Below are 22356 nucleotides of genomic sequence, written 5' to 3' on the forward strand. Positions count from 1 at the left end.
GTGTAAAACCCTTTGGCTATACAGTGATCCCAATTATGGGCTCGTCAAAATTAGTTGCAAGGTTCCTGAAAACAACTACAGAGGCTCTGGAAGTGTTGTTCGAGTCTGCCAGCATGCACCGTAACACTTACGCAAATGGTCCCACCTCATTTTACTCCATTACTCTCCACCGTGAAGTTCAAGCCGCTAATGTTCACCTACAGAGTCGAAGAGCTCTCGTTTAACAGGATCTGCACATGAATGAGGGATAGTCGGACCGTTTCTAAGAGGCAGGAAATGTCAGTCTAAATTTAAACTTAATTCAGACACAGCAGAATCTCTTCCTATTATCCAAAACTACTTAAAGATCTCTTCTGAGAGTATGTGCTCACCTAATATCCCCTTTCTCTCTTCATCCTACTCGTTTTTAAATAAGTGTTGAGGTTTTCCTTCTTGAAGACTTGATCGGCTTGAATTGCGCCTCATTTGTACGTCAGTTTGGACAAAAGCTTCTGCCAAATGGATAAATGTAGATTAATAGATTTTCTTTTTTTGCCATTTTGACCTGTCAAAGACTGAATGGGGATCAAAATATTGTCAATCCACAGCACTGTTAGAGGGATACGTTTGTGGGAGGAAGTCAGTCTGCAGGCGCTCTCACTCATTTTGTATTCAAACAGGAAATCAGGATCTTTTTCAAGTCAAGAAAAGTTACCTGGTGACAAACCCATTATTCTTTCCCATCAATACCTTTGGGTGTCGACAAATAGGTCATCAAACTAATTAACTGAATGAAAAGTATCAGACAGATGCACAGAATGATCAGAACAAGTGAATATATGAGTAATTCTCAGCCGTCCTTGTGACACAGTTTGATCCTCAACACGACCTCAGCCTCAGATCAACAGCAGTGGGTTTGTCAGTTTGTTTATGACTCTGTTCTTAGCTGCAAGTTGTTCTGTTCACCCTCAGGATGTTTGGATCAATGCTCCCTCTTTCTTTCTCTTCAGGGTCTACAGATGGTTATTAAAGTTTCATGGCCGGCCTCGTGAAACGCGTCTATTTATCATTTAAATGTTGCTCATTGCAACATTTACCCGACACTGTTGGAAATTAATCTTTATCTCGCAGACTCTGACTCGGGAGGTGGATGCCCAGTGTTCGGGCCAAAGTAAACGCCAGATAGCGAACGTAACATATGAGGCCATTAGCTGAAGCAATAGCGTTGTGAGGAAGTGCTGTTGGAGTACATTATGTTCACCAGTCTAAAGGCTGTTTAAAAGAATTTACATTTCAGGGGATTCACACAACATTAGTCTTCCTGGCGTGTTATTGGCAGCTTCGACTTCAGCAGGGAACCAGCGAGAAGAATCTGCTGACCGCATGCACACTCTGAAACTTGTGTATCTGTAGTTTTCCGGTTTCCCCTGGGCTCCCCTGAATCAGCGTTACCGCCTCAGTCTCTCTGCTTGTATTTATATGCTTTTGTCTGTTTGTTATTGCAGGGCTGCCATTGAAGAGACTTACTCCAAATCAATGAACAAACTGGCTAAAATGGCCAGCAACGGAAGTCCACAGGGGTGAGTGTGTCTGACGGTACAGCTATCAATGTCATGGCAACAGTCCTCCCCCTTCAGTGCTTTACAGAAGAATTTATTCCCCAGGAGGTGTTGTTTTTGTCATTATCCATGTAATGGTCATATGGCTCCATATGAGATATGGATGAGCACCATCTGCATCACCAAATGTCCATATTTATGATCAGCATAGTGCTGCTTCTGCCGTTCAGTCTATATGGTTTGTGTTACACGTTGCATACTACATGACAGCTTTTATATCTGTACACAGAGACAGGCACTTATTTATATTCATAGTAAGGAAAAGTAGGACAAGAGCAACAAATAGGACCGACTGATTCCTTCAGATGAGGGCAGAACGACTCATTAAAGAGATTTTCTCTTGAACATGAGTTTCTGCCAGAGTGAGGTTTGTGTTTTTCTGTATTTATGTTTGGTTTGTGCTCTTCTCCTGGGTTTGGGGCTCAGCTGGAAAATCATGTTCTAATCAGGTTTCAGTACCATTATTAGAATCTGATTAGAGGAGGTGGTTGTTTGGTCATTTTCACTCAAATCTGATCAAAACGCACCCACCTGGTCTCAAAGAAAACAGACGGGCTGTGTGGAGCTCTTTTTACTGCTTTATGTCACAGGAAAACATAAAAATTAAAGCCGCAAGCGGCGATGGACGGGTCCTCACTGTATGATTGTCGGCCTTCACGCACGTCAGGGTTTGGCAGAACTCCGGGTGGCGCTCTGATCTGGCGTGTCGAATTTTGGGCAGATTGGAGCACGTGTGGCCTCGTTATACAGCACTTCCTGTTTTATGGCGGGCCGTGGTGGCACTGCGTTCTGGCTGAGACTCCGCATGCAAGTAGAGTTTCAGGCAAATCGGAGCACGTACAGCACGTCCCGTTTTAGGCGATTGATGATGTTTCGGCGAAATTCTACAGGCCGCCATTTCCACGCTGTCAGACTTTTGTGGAGCGTTTTAATATCTTTTAATTATCACCTCCTGTAGTTTGTGCTGGGCAAGTTTCAGGTTTGTACAAGTTTCCTCCGAGGAGGAGATAGATTTTGAAAATGGCCACAAATTTGTGAAAATGAGCGAAAATCGGCCGTAATCAGCCGTTTTTTCAAACTGGCTGATTTCCTGTTGGGTTTACGGAAAAGTCCAAGTTGATGTTTTTGTGCGTCCCAAGCTGCTACGTATGTGCACCGAATTTCGTAACTCCACGTGAAAATTTGTCCCGATGGTACTCTGCTGAAATTGTCAAGGGGGCGCTGTGGAGCCATTTTGGCAGTGACATGTCCAAGTCCTTTAAAAATCTAAAAATGTTTGCCAGTCCTGATGAGCGTGGCGATTTTGGTCAGTTTTTGGGCATGTTTAGGCCCCTCGAAAATGCATTTCTTCTGGCGGAAAAATAAGAGTAAACCCAAGGGTTTCAATAGGGTCCTTGCACTGGTGTGCTCTGACAAGTTTTTATGAGTTTTCACATTTACTAAAGAGCAACTTAACAACAGCAAAAAGTCTTGTTTTGGGTTTCATGGGTTCAACATCTCACCTTGTTGGGGTGACGTAAAAAACTGGCTGCAACACTTCTGACCAGATCTATATACAATCCACTGCTGATTTTTGTATTTTTGTTGTGTTGTCCTGATTGGAGGAACATTGTTTTCGTGAACATCACTGATAGTTCACAGGTTTCTCACAGTTTAGAGGAGAGAATTAGTAGATTTTTCTCTCAATAACTTCTGTTATAATGTACACAGGATCCGTTTGTGTAGTAAAAGGACTGCACATTTAACTTTACTAACTCACAAATGCGGATGTGGTTACTCTTACTTAAAGCGAATCTGGTCATGATAACATTTAACTGACTGCCAGCGCTCAAACAAGCTTTGCTGTTGTTTTCTGTAATATGTAGGAACCCAGCAGTCTCATGTGTGTGCTTAATTGTCCGTGCATTTTCCAGGACTTTTGCTCCCATGTGGGATGTGTTCAGGGTGTCTTCAGACAAACTGGCCCTCTGCCACCTCGAGCTGATGAAGAAGATGAACGATCTCATCCGCGACATTAACAAGTACGGCGACGAGCAGGTCAAAATTCACCGTAAGGTACGTGTCCGCGATTAGATGATACGTTTTACTGCTGTCCTGACAGAAAACTGGCTGATGTTTGTGTCTGTCTGTCATGATGCAGCGGACTTGTATGCTTTTTTTTCCCCGCTGCCTGCCCTGCGTTGAGCCTCGATCATCCTAATCGAATTTATCCCACAGAAAATCCAATTACTGTCCTTCTCCTTCATGGTAATTGCTGCATTTGCCCTTAAAGTGTCAAGTGCATTGATGATCTGTACATGTATGTGTGTGTGCGCCGATCAAACAGACGAAAGAGGAGATGGTGGGCACGGTGGAGGCGGTGCAGGCGCTGCAGGTCCAGAGCGGTCACCTTCAGAAGTCCAAGGAAGGTTACCACGCCAAGTGTGTGGAGCTGGACCGGCTCAGGAAGGAGGGAGCACCGCAGAAAGAGCTGGAGAAGGTCAGGGACAACTTTGTTGATTTGAACAGGCAATAATTATCTTAGAGAACTAAAAACTGTGTGGCGCCGTGATTGCTCGCCTGGTTGAGCTGGCGTCCCATGTACAGGGGCTGCAGTGCCTGACGCTGCGGTAGTGGGTTCGAATCCAGCTCATGACACTTTGCTGCAGGGTTTCTTCTCCCCCCACTTTCCTGTCTCGCTCTTCACTGCACTATCCAATAAAGGCACAAAAGGCCACAAAAAATTACCTTAAAAAAAAAGCAGTGTCCCCCAGGAAATATAATTGAAATGATTTTTACAAAACATGTACTGACAAATGATATTCCTATGAAAAGACTGAGCTCAGTGTTGGTGTAGTGACAGTGTCGACTTTACATTTCATACTTTTACCATTATTTCTCACCCCTACAAGCTGGGCCATTATTCAGCGGTCGAGTTGTGAAAACAAATTTGCATTTAAAGTATATTTTAGTTCACATGTGCTTTATGTCTCGGGCCTCAAATTGATGTATTTGCCAATTATTCTACAATCACAACAAAAAGCAGCTGGAACCAGAGGGGGCTTGAAAATGACGAAAACTTTTCCCTCCTGGCATTAAAACAACCCCTAAAAACTCACCTCTGCTCATCAAAAGTAAACATTTTGAATTATTTTCCCATGAAAATATTCTTCACGTGCGACTCTACACCTTTGTCTGTTATGATATTGTGCTAATCTGTGAACATTCACCCTACAAGTTGACAGAACAGATGCTTTTAGCTTGTTTTGAAGCCTCAGCCTCCGTGTTTTTGAGACTGTCAGCAGTGGTCAGTGTGGTTTCAAGATGGAAATCCTCAGCTGACGTATTTTTAACTCCTTATTTATCTTCCAGCATGTGAGACACAAACTCGATTTTTACCAGAGGGGCCATAAAAACAGTGAATTGTTCTGAAGTTGGAATTAATTCTGTTGATCAGTTTAATAAATGTTGTGAGAGTAAACTGTAACATCTGAATCCACCACTGAGCTCTGGGATGTCGTGTTATTATTGTCTGTTGTGTGACCATGAAGTGCATCATACACTTTTCTCTTTTGGCTCTTAGAAGACAAGAGTCTCTGTTTGACCGACCCTGGATGTCAGCGATAATTAGATTTGATTTGTTCTGCCTTGGTCGTCGGTGAAAACAGCATTACTGAATGGAGCAGCAGCAGTTATGACGGGGCAGAAATGTATTTTTATGTTTGTGAATGAGAGTCAGAAGACTAAAGGCTGTTTTTTTCTTGTTGTTTTTTTTTGCCTGTTCTTCTCACTAGGCGGAGCTGAAGTCTAAGAAAGCGGCGGAGTCATTCGCGCTGTGTATCGAGAAGTACAACCGAGTGGGAGGAGAGTTCGAGCAGAAGATGAGCGAGTCTGCCCAGGTCAGCTCCGAGTCCGGCCGGGTCTCTCCCGCCCTCTGATGTGATGTTTCATGTATTTCTTCTTCTCCTGGGTTTTTATCTTTCTCCAAACCATCCCTGACTCACCCTTTCCAGAGCCTCCCACCACACAAGAGCTCCATCTTATCTTTTCATTTGTTGTCCTACACCGTGCCTTTCCCTAAAAAGAAAACCTCAACCCCCCAATTCCTGAACGTCCACCCACTTGCAGACACATCCTGCACCCTGCTCATTACCTTTAATCATTGCCTCCACACTTCCATGGTTACTGCTGCTGTTTCCATGGAAATCTTCAACAAACCCCAATGAGTGCTTCTGTGTTTTATATTTGAAACGATGACTGGAATCCCTGCGACCAATTATCTCTTGTGATAGCGTTGAAGGGGAAGGTGTAGTCATGATTATGGGAGAGTGTGTGGTACAACACGTGTCAACGGATCGAAGGCGACGTGGGGGACGACCGAATAAGTATAAGGCACATAAAAACTAAAGGAGATCCGATTCTTCCACTACCTGTTTTTAAAACCAAACCCAACAACTGGAAACATTCAGTTTTATTGACTGACAGATCAATCATTGACCTGTTATCCTGCATCATCACTGAACACGGACCCGTGCAGGAAAATCAGATGCAGACGACTGACAACAACTCGTGCAGCACTTAAATGCTTATTATGTTTGAGAGTTGTGTTCTTGAGTTTTCAGAAATAGCTCACAAAGAGAGAACAAAATCAAATAGCACGGCAGACTCACTACTTTTGATTTGCTTGGTCTATAAAATGTCGGGTTTAACTAACTGTCTACACCCCACCTGCATTCTGTTTATATGCTGAATTCTTTCCACATTTGAGAAGTGGCAGGCAGAGATTATTAAAATAATTGCCTTTTTTTTTTGCCAATCAGCTAATTGGCTCATCAGCTAATTATTTAAATTTTTAGCTGCACTGCACCAAAGTGTGTTTGGAAGTGAACTGAAATCTTCGTTCTCCGTCAGTCGCTTTCAATGTCTGCACCAGAATTCAACTGACAGCAAACAAGCCAAACTAAAAAAGAAGACTAACACACGGAAGTTCAAACTGGTGAGGTGTGAAGGCGTCCTGAGACTCTGTTCTTAGTGTCTTGCTTCGAGGACTTTGGGGAAGAAAGCGGTTTCACTTATGCAGATGTAAAGACTTACAGGTAAACCTGGAGCAGCGGCCTAAAATAAAGAGCTGAGGCTGACAGCAGCTGAGAAGAGAGCAGAGTGCTTTACGTTTGCTCTCCCTGCCCAGATTTTTCCTGTATGATTAGAGAAAAGCCACAACTCTTGCTAAGCTCACTTCTCCAACAAAAGCCAGAGCCACTATATCAAGACAATTCCTTTAAAGCAGACAGCGACAAATGAGCTGGCTGAATAAAGAGCGGGATCAAACTTAAATACTAAATCCTCTGGAATTATCGCCGGTTTAATGACCTGGCAACTCGGTGCCTCTTCTGCTGGCTGACTGCCTCTCTGCAGCTCAGCTCTCTTTCAAAGACTATTTTCACTTTATTGCGTATAGGTGGAGTTTTAAGGTTCTGTTTTATTGGATTCTGGCTGGTTGTCTGAATGCACGTCACGGCATTATGCAGAGACGAAAACACAACAAAAAAACCAACCACTGCAATAAACACCAACAAAACACACACCAACTCAAATGCAAATAGACCCATAAAAAAACAAACGCACAAATCAAACCTGTGCACCCACTCATATAATAAAGAATGAATACAAAATGAGCAGATTTATGGTTAAAAAAAAGGCAAATTGCTGCCAAGTTGCACTTCTGTTCTATGTGCTGAAGCTTCTGCATTTAAAATCTGTCTTTTCATCAACTTAATCAGTCGGTGTTGTAAAGTAGACTCTTTGATGTTATTTGGTGAGTTTTGAAGGGATTTAATTCATGCAACAGATCAGTAAATGCCCACCCACAGAGGGATTGTGTGACCCGGTGCCTTTTACGGTGCTGAACTAAAGTGCTTTTTAAATAAACCTGAGAGTTGTGTACAAGATGAATTAACCCACTGCGGATGTTTTTTGGAGGACTTCACGTGGCAGCAAATGTTTTTGTTTTCTTCATCATCTCTGTGCGTGTGTGTGTGTGTCTGTGTGTGTGTGTTTGAGCAGAAGTTTCAGGAAATCGAGGAGGCTCATCTTCGGCAGATGAAACAGCTGATCAAAGGTTACTCCCACTCCATAGAAGACACCCACGTGCAGGTGGGACAGGTACGTCGGAGCTGATGTGAAATCCTCCTCTGATGATCTCCTCCGAAACAAAGCGTTTGTCTTTGCTCTCCAGAAGCAGCATCCTTGTCTCTGTTTACATGGCGTTTGTTTTTGTTGTTATATTCATTGAGTATGTGGGATGGAGTCCTCAGAGTAGAAATACTCTTGTGTCAGTTATGAGCTGACCACTGACAGTTTTTTCTTTCATCCTTGGACTTGTGTTCAGTAAAAGCTTGATTTGATCATTTGCTGAAACTGGTCAGAATTTGCAGTTGCTTCTTCTGCTGCCCAGCTGGTTATATTAAATAGTAAACGAGGCATCCTTGCTGGCGCATCGAAGGTAGAATGGTGGAAACATTTACATATTTCTGATTATGATAGTGGGCTGCAAGGTGGCGCAGTTGGTAGCACCGAAGGTCGCTGGTTCATGTCCCAGTGAAGGACACCCGGGATCTTCCTGCGTGGAGTCTCCATGTTCTCCCCGTGCAGCGTGGGTTCTCTCCGGGTTCTCCGGCTTCCTCCCACAGTCCAGAAACATGTTGAGGTTAATTGGTGATTGTAAATTGTCCGTAGGTGTGAATGTGAGTGTGCTTGGTTGTCTGTCTCTAAGTGTAGCCCTGTGATAGACTGGTTACCTGTCCAGGTGAACCTGCCTTCACCCTGAGTCAGCTGGGATAGACTCCAACCCCCCACGACCCTAGTGAGGATTAAGGTGTAGAGATGGTGAATGGATGGATGGATGATTATGATAGTGTCAGTACTAATTGACATGAGCTGCATGTATTTTTATGTCCAACTTATGTTCTGTGCACCGTGTTGACATGTACATTACATCAATCAGCCTAGTACAGTGTAGGCCCTCCTGGTGTCGTCTAAACCCCTCTGAACTGTAGGGCCATGTGTGGCATCAGGACGGCGGGGGCAGGTTCTTTGGGTCCTGTGGTTTGCTGGGTGGGGCCTCCGTTTATCAGTTTGTTGTGACACATCCTACAGAAGCTCAGTTGTATTGGGATCTGGGTAGTTTGGAGGCTGGTGCTGCTCCCTGGGCTCTTTGTTCCTTCAGCTTTGTCCTGCGTGGAGTACTGTTACCCCGAGGGAGGGTGTGCTCGGTCTGCAGCAATGTTTAGGTGTGTGAGACGTGTTAAAGTAACATCCACATCCACACATGATCGGTGTTATTCACTTCACCTGTCAGTGGTTTTAATGCTGCTGTTGACTGATGAAACACAACACTTCCATGTGACTGCACACCATCAGTACACCTGAGATCAAAAGTCGTGTTTTGAGAGTGGACGGTAAAGCTAGATGCACCGTTACATCCTGTCAGACAACACTGGTAGAAATTAGAAGTTTTTAGAAATAATACAGCGATTTTCATCATGGACCAAACGGATCATTCTGTTCCTCTCTGCTGCAGGTCCACGAGGAATTCAAGCAGAACGTGGAGAACATCGGCATCGATAACCTCATTCAGAAATTTGCCGAACAGAAGGGCACGGGCAAAGACCGGCCAGGTACAGTGAATTATGGCCCGTTTCCAGTCGGAAGGAAATAAACGTACTACTGCAGCAGTTACATAACAATAAAAATATGAAGACACCCACACTCAGAACAGTAGTGTGAAGGCTGAATAATTCATACAACTGCTGACATGGACACTGTTTATTTGTGTGTGTGTGTGTGTTTCTTATATTGTAAAACTGCCTGTTGTCTGCAGCTCTGGTCGGGTTTGAAGAGTACATGACAGCTTTGGCACCTGAAGGAGGGAAAAAGAGTCGGGCCAAAGCCTTCAGGATCCCCGGCCTCGGCAAGAGGGACAAGGAGCCAGACTCTACGTGAGTGTGTGCATGTACACACACACACACACACACACACACACACAGACACACACACACACAAACAAAATGCTCTACAAGTTCTGAGCTTTTAAAGCTTAAGTGTGACTTTTCCCCTTCGTTGCTGCTTTCAGTCTGTGTTGTTCCTGAATAATGAAAACAACACCCATGTGTGTTTTTCTCTATTTGCAGGGATTCAGCTGTGACGGAGGCTCTGGTGAGTTTATGGCATAATCACACCCAAATACCGTAACCAGTGACTCAATTATCAGTCCTGTCTTTCGCCTAAATCTCCAGATACAGCAGACTGTAGCTTAGATGGCTTCTACTCAATGAAAACAGTGTAAGTTTAGAGGATAGTAGGAAACACGTGTGTGTGTGTGTTTGCGACATGAAGGTGAGTGGTCGACCATGAGGGTGTGATAGTGACGTGACCGATGGTGTGGGGTTTCCTGGGTTTATTTTGGTGCTTCTGGGAAGAGATTTCTGCCATTATTTGGCAGCCACAGGGGGAAGTGCGTAGCCACACCAGAGAGACAGAGAGTGTGTTTGTGTTTGTGACAGCCTGTGTGCAAGTGGTGTAAAAGTGAGACGTGTGTTTGTGGGATTTGGATGCTGCCAGAAAGCCATCTGACAGACTGATGTGGGGGCAGAGAGTGAACGGCAGATCACAGAGTCACTAGTGCTGCAATTTTACACCTCCGAGGGGATCGAGTGTCTGACTGTAATGTGACAGGCGCTGGTAACGCTAGCAGAGGTCACTTTAGAACATGTTGCATAAGAATATTCACCTTCTTCAGAGAACATCACAATAAAAGGTGCTGGCAGAATGTAACTGGTTCTGTATTAACCAGTTCAACACACGAGAGGCCTTGATGGGATACTGATTTAACTTTCTGCTTCTTTAAGTTTGTGCATGAAATTTAGATGCAAGGTGCGATCAGAAAGTTCTGGGACTATTTCTGAAAACAGCAGGTTTTACATTTGGCCGCATATAGACGCTGAAACTGTCTCGTTGTGCAGCGATGCAGTGCTTATGATGCTCCTTGGTAGGAATCTGTGTCAAAACAGTGAACCATTAAGTTCAAAATTCATTTTGGGAATGAGTAAGAGGCCGCAAGGATCCAAATCTAATGAGTTGGGCAGCTGATTGTGTTTATGTGGCAAAAAACGTGCTCATAATAACTACAGTGTGAGTGGAGGCACGGTGCACTGGAGGTTGTTTGTGCCCCTGTTGTGCTTCCTCACACACTTCAGGATGAACGTCGACAGTTTAACCTTGGGGGTGAATTCCTGATGCACGACCACATGAATGTTGAAGAAGACGAAGAGCGTGCTCCTGGTGCTCCTGACCTGATGCGACTTGCTTGGGTTTGGAAAATGTGGGCTCCTCTGCGATGAATACTGCAGTTTCTTCTCTTGCTTTTAAGTTCAGAACCACTTCTCGTCGTCAGTAATGATTGAGTGACCATCAGAATTTGACATTTTCTTTTCTGCACTGGTTTGCAGTCCATGTAGAAATGCAAATGCACAAAGAGCGTGTACGTTAGGTTCCTGTTCATGGTGTTGTGTCACGCAGTTTGCTCGCTGTCCATGCAGACGCACAGTGAACAGTATCACAACTTTTCATCAGCCCTCGTACAACTGCATTGCTTTAAGCTGTATTTCTTGAATTCTGGTCTCTCTGCAGCCTCTTATTATGTTGTTGTCCATTTTAATGAAGTTAGTATTGTTTTGGAGTGTTGTTTTTAAAGTGTGCTTGTACCCTCAGCATGAGACTTTAATTGGGCTCTTGATGGGAGCAGTTGTAGGACTGTGGTTGGTCACTGACACTCGTGCCTGACGGTATTTAACATTTGTAGAGTGCACTCATTCGCTCAACCACTCTAATAGAAAGCTCTTAGTCATGCATGTGGGCCGAGGTGCTGAGTTACACGGCATGACAGAGCACTTCTGTGTGTCAAACATGCACCATTTGTCTCGGTGCTGCCGACCCAGCTGGTGTCTGCCTCACTCTCTTTCTCCCGTGTGTTTCCATTCATGCAGAATTCACCCCTGGAAGTCGACGACGAGGGATTTGTCATCCGAGCTGACAGCACCCAGAATGATATCCTTTTTCTGCTCCCGCGTGTTCGGCTGAGGCGTTTGGGGGTCGAGGAGCACCATTCTGTCATAATTCAGTTTCTTAAGAAATAATACGGATGGGTGACGAATTAAAGAAGACGTCATTGATGTCTTTATTCGGCTTTCAAAACAGCTTTGGCGGTCCTTGATGTGTGTTTTCAAAGTCTTTTGAAGTGTGCTGCTGAACACATGGACACCAGTCGGCTGTCTCACACGTCGGCCCCAAATCCCCCATTAATGTTCAGCTGGGCTGAGAACTGGTGACTGCAAAGACCAAAGCATTTGGATCCCATCATGTTAATACTTATCAAACCATTCCTTGTTCGCTGTATGGAGGCATCTGAATTCATGCCATTTTTCCTTTTGTTAGTTAGATAATGGATGGATGGATGGATAGTTACCCATTTGCATCAGTTTGCATCCCTCTGCTTATTTTTCTTATTACCGAGTGTATTTTTTTAATCTGTCTCTCTCTTGGAAGCTTCACTTTATTTGTAATTTTAAATATTTTTAGCTTATTTAGGAGAGATTTGTTTTCACTGTAACACCAAAAAGCCGTATCATATCCAATTATTTGTATAAAATATTTAAAGCTTCCAGCAGCAGGGAATACTTTAATAGACACTGTTTATTGTGTCTGGTTTAGTTCTTTAAAATAAAAACAAATATTATCAAATGCCCATCATGTCTTCTAGATTTTAGGGCGTTGACCATGAACCGTAATGTCCTTAGTTTAAGTGTCCCATTGCTGCCATCTTTCTGCTGTTGACTCTTGAATAAGGCCATAAGACTAAAGCCCTCCAAAAATGCTTAAAAATGCCAACTTAGTCTGAACATGATTCAAAAACCACAAGTGTGACCAGAGAACAGTAAGCAGCTCTTTCCATTTTTGAAGCTGTAATGAGAAAATCTTGAGAACAGGACTGAGCTCTGTCCTGACAAACACGTGAGAGACGACATCTGCTGAATGAAAACGACGGAGTCACATAAACAACTTTAAAGACAACAATCGGTGCCTTCAGATGCGTACTGTCTCTTTACTTGGAGTACCCGCACATTTTTAGATTCATAAAGATGTCACAGACTTGAATCAGGTCATGTGACGGTTTACAACAAATTAAACCGTCATGAGATCACTGAACAGACTCTAAGAAGACCCCCGACTGGGAGAGAGACGTTTTAAATGGAGCGTAATCAGAAGGTCGGAGGTGAGAGGCGGAGTTAAACCAATTTATCAGCACAAATGCCTGCATTCATGACCTCATTAACTGCAGAGCCAGACAATTATTAAGATCTCACGTTTGTTAGCACAAGCAGCTCAGCGCTGCCTGCTCCCTCTTAAACTGCATCCGAGGCAGAGCCAGGCTGAACTGAGCCGCCTGCCGTCCACCACCATCAGATATGATTTAATTGTCCTAATTCTTAAATACTCCATGTCCTGACTCTCCAGCGCTCATCATTTATCAGCGATAGAGCTCTCTGTCCTGACAGATTCGAGATAACTCTTCCTGCCTTTGTCATCCTCCTGTCGAGCCCCCCGCCTGCTCAGAATCGGCAGCGCACATTCATCAAAGACCCTCGAGGTGAAGATAACGCAGGCATGAGCAGCACAGTCAGGTCCAAGGAGAAGAGGAAGGGGAGGTGGCTTTGCAGCAGGAAGTGGTTGCTCAGCTGTTTGGCTGCTCTGCAGCGTCGTACATCTCCAGGAAGCTCTGCGGTCTTTACCCTCTGCTTGTGTTTTGCATGCATGTGTGTCTTTGTTGTTTTAATTTAATCACTACAGTGAACCAAATGCCATCTCTTCTCTTCAAAGTAATCAGTATTTGTCTAAATAGTAGTATTCACCAAAACCTGAGCCTTGCCATGCTTAACCTAGACCTTCTCTTTTTCTCGTCACTAATAGATTTTTCATGCTTACCAAACACCATGATTTGTTCTCCTTGACCTTCCTCTCTCCCTGTACGCTGCTCTGAGGAGAAGGAGAACAACTTCTACTCCAGTGATTCAGATTTCGATGACGAGGAGCCGAAGAAGTTCCACATCCAGATCAGGCCGGTGGCCAGCAGCAATCGCAGCAGCTCTGTGGCCACAGAGAAGGAGCTGAAGGCCACGGTGGGGACGCTCACCCTGCCGCCCAACAGAGGGACGCGGCAGCAGGTTGTTTGTTTTGGTCTATCTGACGTAAGAAACAAACAAAAATGCACATTCTTGTTATTTGCTAGCAGCATTTGTATGTATTAAAGGATCGTGTTTTGATCAAATCCCATGAAAAGACTAAAACAACAAGAGTTTTGATGCTGCTAACGAGTTATTTCTGTAAAACCAAAGACCAGCCAGTGCTCCGTGACTTTGCTTTCCATAAGTTATTAAAACCACATCAATGAGCCACAGTGTTGTCTTAATTCTGTACGATGAACATGTGAAACTATTTTGAGGTAATCCTACGTACACTATGCTGCTGCCATAAATACAACAAATGCACTGTGTCTCCCAAAAACTACAATGCATTCTAGGAAATCAATACTTTTCTGTTTATTAAATCAACAGGGTTTGGCCTGATTGCTACAGATGGGTTGGGAAAGCAGGGAACTATCAAGAAACAGACTAAAGCTTTGTTGATTTTGGTCTCTTCATGGGATGTGTTGATAATAATAAAAACTATAGAACAATTCCCGCTTTTTCATTCTGCCTTCCTCTCCCGACTTTCAGGTGTCAGCGAAGCGGCATCTCTCCAGTAAGTTCAATCCAATCGGTGCTTGAATGTCTGTTTTAGGAGTGATTGTCGGAGCTTGTTAATGTGCAGCAGATCTCTTTCCTGTAACACGAGGCAAGAGGAAATATCCAGTGTGCTGTGTGCTGTGCACTACACACTCTTAATAGGTTAAATTTTCTGTTGCATCTCTGCAGGAAACTCGAGTACTGCAGGAGGCCGCCTAGATGAAGGTGAAGCTGCCTCCCACAGAGGTGAGTCTCCAAGCTCTTCTCATGTCTGTTATGGAGCTGGAACACTGCAGATTAATGGACTTGTCAGCCTGCAGGAAATGAACTTGAAACTTTTTGATAAATCGCTCATCATTTATAAAAGGAAACTTATGTTTTTGTTGTCATGCAGTTTATAATTGTGGTTACGACCCTGTGCAGGACGGTTGTCATGACGCTGGCATTTCTAACTTCGATACGATTCCTCGATAAATTGCAGTATTCAGTTACTATTTTTGATACCACAGGAAAAATCTGCAGCAACATTGAAGGTATAAAAGTTTAGATTTTCTAAGACAGCAAGGTGCATTTTAATCAAAAATGAAGTTGGAACTTCTTCCAACCAGCCCTCCCTCTGCTTTCTTTATCCACTAAAACCAGTCGCGGAGCCATTTTTCTATCACAGTAATAAAATACTGTTTAACTAGAGCGACGAGCAACGAGAAGACGACAGCGCTGTGATCGAGTGAGCGAGCGAGGCGACACGACTGCAGCGTGTCGATACGCTGTCTGAGAGAAGAGCGAGCGAGAAAACACAGCTAGTGTTAGTGTGTCAATACTGTGCAATGAGTATGGAAAGAATCAACATGTATTGAAAATCGAGGTTTTCCATTGCACAGACCTTTTTTGGCTATTTTCTGCCGTTCTAACATAAAGATCAATGGCTTGTTAAGAACATACTTGTGAACTAGCATGTCTCTCAATAGTAAAACTGATCATTAGTTGTGGCATTACTTCTGTATTTGTACCAACCAATACTGCAGCAGCAAAAATAATCTACATCTTCCAGCATTTACTCCTTTAATGAGGGTTTAGAGTTTCATGTTATGTTGTTTTTGATCTGAAACAGTGAAAACTAATTCCCACAAACTCTCACAGCCACGTTTGTAGCATCAGTAAACACCTTTGTGTAGCAGCTCTCGACCTCCAGCCTCCTCGGCCTCCCCGCTTCCCTCTTCACAACAAATCTCTTCATTGGCCGACCTTGCGTGAACAGGCGCCCTCCATTAGTCACATCTGGCCCTGTGCTCGTGCCCCAAAACATGTTTTACCGCCTACAGGTTCATTAGCTGTCAGAAGGTTGGGCAGGGATGTGGGAAGCGGCAACCTGCTGCACTCCAGCAGGGAGAGTCTCCCTCCTAAATCCAGAGGCAGCAGGATTAATGGTGAGCACCTGATTAAAGCGGTTACTCTGCAGTGACAGCGGCGGCGGCGGCGGCTGGAGCTCAGTGAGACCAGGCTAATTGCTGGTATTTATCACCAAGAAGGTAATGGCTGATGGGTTTTTCCCTTATGTCGTCTTATCTCAGCCCGTCCCGGCCTCCTCTCAGCGCCCTGACAAAGAACACCCTGCTGCTGATTAGTCTTGATTAGGGAGCATCCTCTGTGGCTCATTGTGTGTGTTGTGTCTTAGCAGATGCAGAGCAGGAGGGCCTCCGCAGGTCCACCTCCAGCCCCGATCACAGCAGGTGAGACGGCTCTGCCCTTCACTTCATCTCCTTCCTCGTTCGTCTTATCCGTCTCGGAGCTAAGAGACATATTTGGAATTTAAATTGCATCATCAGCGGCCTTCAGGTTTTCTCCTCACAGCCTGTCGACTGGCTGTCCTCAGTTTGTTTTCAACCGTCTCCTAGTTTTCCCTTCGTCAGCTCATTTCTCTCACTGTTATTTCCTCCTTTTTCATTTCCTCTGTCGCTCAGACAAGATTATTTTCACTTTTACTAAACCAAGAAACAAACTGTAGCGCCAGTGGAAATGCATAAACTATATGGAGAAATAGTGTTTGGAACCTAAAGCGAAAGCCGTGGACGTTAATCTGCTGCTGTAACAGCCTTCTGCTTCCGGCTGCAGGGATTTGCTTCCATTCAGCCAAAAGAGCATTAATAAGGCTGAACACTGATGTCGGTGATAAGAGCTGATCTGTTTTATCGCAGAAGTTCTGCTCATTCACAGCCTTCCACACCAAACCAGTTTCTTTAGGGCTTTATGTTTGGGGATATTATGGCGCTGTGGCAGAAAAGAGTCTTTCCCAAACTATAGCACACTAATGGTGCATCATGACAAGTTAGAATAATATAATATACAGTCTGCTAGACACTAGACTGCATTAATCATCAACATACTAACAGGGAGTTTTCTTGTAAATGTTGTTTTTCGTATCTAATTATCTGACGTTATTGTTTTAAAAATATGAATATTATGTTTTTTCCCTTGCATTTTAAACCACACTATGAAGAACTGTTGTGTTTATATCCCACGTGATGTTTTCAGCATCCCATCAGAGTAATTTAAAGAATAAAATACCGAAGGATGAATTTAGGTCGCCCTACTCGACATCCACTGCAAACTCACAGTTCGAATACAAATGACCCTGCAGGAATACGAGATCATAGCGGATACGGCACCATTAGTTCTCCAGCACACAGTACGGTACATTTTTGCTTCTATAGAGATGCACAGCAGGAAACCAACGCTGCTGTCCTGAACTCTCCCAGCTCCCTCCTCTCTCTTGCTTCACTTCAGTCCTCACTTTGCCTCCTTCTCATCAGTCCCTCCATTTTTCCTCCACTCTCCCTGATTTCCTTCCTCCCTGCTCTCTGTCAGGTTGAGCTCGACGGCGTCCGGCTCTGACAGCCTGTTCGGACCGCCGCTGGAATCGGCCTTCAAGTCCAAAAGCTTCGACTGTCGGGAGCAGCTGAGGGAGCAGAGCGCGTTTGGTGCTTCTGAATGTAAGAGAAGCTTTGTTAAATATATTTCGTAGATTATTTTGGAGCGTATTTCTTTTCTTTGTGTTGTTATTAACACTGTACTGACACAAATGTAAGACCTTAATCATAGGATGGTTTAACGACAGCTGATTGTCTATTTATTTATTTACTTACATAAAACCTTTAGAGCAAGTATAAATGAAAACTTGAACGAGGTACAGTGACACACAAGTTACCACCCATTACATCCACATTCACAAAAACTGAGAACGGTTACCAGACGAGCGAGTACGTCGTTGTTTGTGCATGCCTAAATATGTGGTTCCTCTGCTGCCCAGAGGCACTCGTGTCGCCTCCAGTCATCGTGTTGTCAGAGTTGTGCAATGAGCACAAAAAGAAAAAGAAAAATAAAGTCATGTAAGAGTCACGTAGAAACACTTTTTATTTGCAGCGAATGCAATGAAGTAAAAACCATTTAAATAAATAAACAAATTGTGATAAAAAAGTTGATTAACATGTAACAGAGAACTATGCTCTTATTTTTGACGTATGTTTTAATGTCTTTATTGGACTATTTTAACTGTAATTTAACCTATTTAAATTATGTTTTAACTCAAATGCCTGTAAAGACGTTTGCCTGCAAGAATCCTTTTCAGGCCAAGTGCTGCCAACAGAACCTCTGCCTGTACTTAGCCTGACAAGTGAGATCCTCGGTGCACCAATCATTGAGAGCACAGCAGCACTGGATGCTGACTCAACCGAGCATATCAGCATTTTCATGTAGACGTTAGCAGATGGACAGTAAGAGAACAACATTGGGGTATTTATTAATTTTACTGAATTTCTTAATTCAGTATTAAAAATGTTTTACTAAGTTAGGATTTTGTAAAATAAGAGGATACGTTCCCCCATGCAGCAAAACAGAAAACTTTGCCTTAAAGAAAAGATGAGCCCCCTCATCTGTTTGTGAAACCTGTTGAATGTTATGGAAAGATGCTGTTAAGTCTAGTTTTTGAAAAAAAAAAAAAAAAAGAACTGCGCTCACTTAAGTCAAGCATTCATGGAACAGCCTCTGATCTGTTAAATCCTCTCATCTCAAAGCTGATCAGATATTTCAGAGCCAGTCTCGTCCCTCTGAACCTCACGGTGATGACCGGAGGACGTGAGCTCTGCACAGAAATCCACAAATTGGGATGTTAGATTTTGAAGGCAGGAGCTTGATGGTCGTAGACGTGGAGGCAGATTCGTGTTAGACTGCAGCTTTTTGTGAAGACGCTATTGTCTAGTCCTCGAGTACAATGAAACCTTCACTTTTCCACATCTAATATCCAGGAAAACAGAATGCCTTATATTTGGGCCATATATGTATATTTTAGATTTTGTGTTGTTGTTGTTGCTTTGTTTTTGTTTGTCCTTAAATTACAAGATGGCGCTGAGGATGTCTGTCACAGTGTGTTGGTGCACGAACCCACCAGAACAAATTTCTCGTATTGTGTGAACTGTACCTGGCAGTAAATCTGATTCTGATTCTGATGTACCGCTGCAGATCAGCAACGTCTAATTCCATCTTCATAGGTTTTCAGTTTCCCTCTCTCAGTGATAACCAGAGTTACTGCTGATGTTCTGTCATGTGTTTACTGTGTCTGTCAGATGCTGCCTTCTCGTCCGACTCGTCCTCTCCAGAGAACGTTGAAGACTCTGGCCTGGACTCACCTTCCCATCAGCCCCTTGGTCCCTCTCCTGAGCCGGTGGGCTGGGCTGCGTGGCCTCCGATGCCACAGAGTAAAGAACAGACACAAACACTGGGGCGACCGGTGGACCCTTTCCTCTCAGCTTTCCGTGACCCCTCACCTGGACGCAGCCCTCACCAGCAGGACGACCCCGCCAGCGTCTGGTCTGTCGCCTCTTCGCGGCCCTCACGTGTCCCCCCAGAGATGGACCCCGCGTCGATGCGGTTCCCTGCTTTCTCTCAGTCCCTGCCCCCGCCCGAGATGGAGTCATCGGTGTGGAACTGCAAACACATCCCACCTGAGGACCCCTTCCTCGCCGCCTTTGAGAGGACTGTCACCCAGGAGGCAATCAACCTGTCCGACGCCTGGGCGCGCCCGCCGCCTCGCCCCGCCCAGGAGGGCAGGGCCATGGAGGTGCGAGGGGACCCGTTCTCCGTCGCCCTCGCCGACACCAAGACACTCCCAACGCCTTCCTCTTCCTCTTCGTCATCCTCCTCCAATCGTAAAGAAAGAGACAGGAAACGAGACCGCAGCCTCCCACCTCCTGTTTCTTCCGACGACCCGTTTGCGATCACGATGATTGGCAGCCCGACGCACCAGTCGTCGCTGGCTGCAGCAGCTGGAATAATCCCTCCACACAGCAGCAGCGGCGGCGGCGGTGGCGGTTCTGCCAGCAGCAGTAGACTGGGACTCGACGCTAACACGGGCTCTTTACCTTTAACTCAGCCAAAGAAGGAGCTGATTCACTGGAACTCTGTCCACAACCCGTTCAGCGAAGGCTCCAAGTCGCAGGAGGGAGGCGGGAAAGGAGAAGGAGGAGAAAGGAGGAAACACCGATCATCGGAAAGCGAGCCGCGCAGGAACGCTCCTCCCCTCACGAGGCATTCAGGACCCCAGGAGGATCTGTGCTTCTCTACAGACAAAGATCAGGACTGTCTGGATCTGAACACTCAGATGTCCTGCAGCATCAGCTCTCACAAGGGTACTGACCTCTTTATACGGCATTTTTGTTTGACTTTACTATGAATTCTCACATAAAAGCCTGGGAGGGGGGCGTGGCCAGCAAGAATAACAATGACACACATTTACCTGCAGCCTCATAAAACAACTTAGATCAGGGGTGTCGACATCCGGTCCTCGAGGGCCGCAATCCTGCATGTTTTAGATGTTTCCTTCTTCCAACACACCTGATTCAAATGATCAGGATCGTTATCAGACTTCTGCAGAGCTTGATGATGAGCTGATCATTTGGATCAGGTGTGTTGGAAGAGGGAAACATCTAAAACATGCAGGATTGCGGCCCTCGAGGACCGCAGTTTGACACCCCTGACTTAGATAATTAAGGTACATTTCCCCTACTCTAATTACTTTTTTGAGAAGCCAAGTATTTAAGCCTTTGTTTTAATAGCTCCATTCAGTCTTTGGTGAGACTTGGAGAGAAATATGGAAGAAGGTGGCCTGTAGTTTTAGATCGATAGAGGAATATGAGGCCATAAATTCTTCACCAAGCATCCAGAGTAGTTCACATTCAGCAACAATAAACGCACACAAAGCAGCAGCGTTCTGCGGCTGTGTTTCAGCTCCATCTCACGTTAATAAACATAAATCAGGAGTCAGAGGGACAGCTGAATTAAACCAGCGCCGAGGCGCAGAACAGCTCAGTGTTATATAAAATGCAGAAAAGTTCCCGCTTCCACTCTGCACGAATAATTCATCGTGTGGATCAGGGTGCTGATTCCTATGAGAAGCACACCTCTGCACCCGGACAGCTTTGGCTTTTTAATTATTCAGCATGAAGCCAAATCTTTCCATCAGAGGACCGTCTGGTAAGCAGCTCGTTAAGGCCTCATCCACTTAAATTAATCTTAAAAGATTGAAGCTGCATATTATACGACAATAGCTTCATATTTAGAGCGGAAAGGTCAGGGTGGGGGAACGTGTTTTTCCAGAACGGTGCTGCCGACACCCACAACACTTTTGTGTTGCCTCACAATAACGGTGCCTCACCTCTGACGCACAGAGACGGACTCAGCATCACGTAGTGTCATGTGTTATGTTGTCGCTTATGTGAGAGTCACCCTCGTCCCTGGTAGCTTAGTGGGCACCATTACATATAGAAAGGAAACCATCCAGTTCTCTGACTGTCTGCTGCTGAGACAGACTGTTTGCTTGTATGTGTGCAGGGGTGGTTTTGGTCGCTGTGTATTGCGTTGAAGTTCCTAATCTTGTGTGGTGTGTTGGGAAGATGTCGGTCATAGAAGCACCGCACGTTCAAATATTATCAGTATCGGCAGCATAGACCGAACCACGAATACACAATCATCACATCCAGCCACAGCTTCACCGGTTCCAGCCAGACAGACAGAGCTCAGCAGAGGCTCCACACCGCCTGAGATCAGTCGATTCATGTTAGTTTTTCAAAGGATCTGCAGCTTTGTCCATAACTGGCCATACGTTATCACTGGAACAACACTCTAGGCGTTGATATGGATCAGAAGAAGGAGCCTCCTTCATGTTGAAAGGAATCAGCTGAGGTGGTTCAGGTGTCTGGGTGAAGGTTTTACAGACCCCAGGGTGGACCTGGAACTCACTGAAGAGATTATAGATCTCATCTGGCCTGGAAAAACTTTGGGATCCCTCAGGTTTAGCTGGAAAATGTTTCTGGTCAGAGGGAAGTCTGACCTCCAACACTGTGCACAGACTCTGGATAGATGGATGGGAAGAGTCCAGACGGAAAAAAAGTTCTCACTCTGTGACCTTCCTGTGCTTCGTAGACTCTCAGTTAATTGTCAATTAACTCATTTAATTGACAATTAACTGAGTCATCAATCTGATATTAAAATTATTCTGCAGCTGATTTGATAACTGATAAATACTTAAAATCAATTTCAAGCAAAAATGCCAGATGTTACTGCGCCAGATCTTTTTAATTAGCTTTTTATGAGAGGAAACTAAATTATAGTAGTTTAGACATCTAACAGAGAAAATGCTGCTTTAGACTTCACTGTAAACCTCCTGGTGGCATTTCATGGACACGCTGATGTTTTAATTTATCAATCAGAATAAAAATATTGGCAGATTAGCTGAGTGAAAATAATCATTAGTCGCAGCCTCAATAGATTTAGTTACAACTAGGGTTATAAGTTGCGCTACGATGCTAATTTCATCGTTGTTGCTTCTGTTTTAAAAGCATGAAAATGTGATTCATTTCTTATGTTTGGTTCAGTGTTGGGCTGCAAGG

General features: G+C 44.5%; 1 protein-coding gene across 1 annotated transcript in view; it reads left to right on the forward strand.

Moving 5' to 3' along the window:
* The window catches only part of fcho1 (FCH and mu domain containing endocytic adaptor 1), a 75883-nt gene that overhangs the window by 39601 nt on the left and 13926 nt on the right, over positions 1-22356 (forward strand). The window contains exons 4-18 of the mRNA XM_008295529.1: positions 1485-1559; positions 3512-3653; positions 3925-4077; positions 5372-5476; positions 7641-7739; positions 9157-9253; positions 9457-9574; positions 9767-9791; positions 11621-11681; positions 13662-13855; positions 14408-14432; positions 14606-14662; positions 16095-16146; positions 17282-17406; positions 19036-20097. Coding sequence (XP_008293751.1) covers positions 1485-1559; positions 3512-3653; positions 3925-4077; positions 5372-5476; positions 7641-7739; positions 9157-9253; positions 9457-9574; positions 9767-9791; positions 11621-11681; positions 13662-13855; positions 14408-14432; positions 14606-14662; positions 16095-16146; positions 17282-17406; positions 19036-20097 — 2390 coding nt within the window. The remainder of the gene's footprint in view (positions 1-1484; positions 1560-3511; positions 3654-3924; positions 4078-5371; positions 5477-7640; positions 7740-9156; positions 9254-9456; positions 9575-9766; positions 9792-11620; positions 11682-13661; positions 13856-14407; positions 14433-14605; positions 14663-16094; positions 16147-17281; positions 17407-19035; positions 20098-22356) is intronic.

Source organism: Stegastes partitus, unplaced genomic scaffold, assembly GCF_000690725.1.
Source record: "Stegastes partitus isolate 25-593 unplaced genomic scaffold, Stegastes_partitus-1.0.2 Scaffold1055, whole genome shotgun sequence".
Taxonomy (NCBI): Eukaryota; Metazoa; Chordata; class Actinopteri; family Pomacentridae; genus Stegastes; species Stegastes partitus.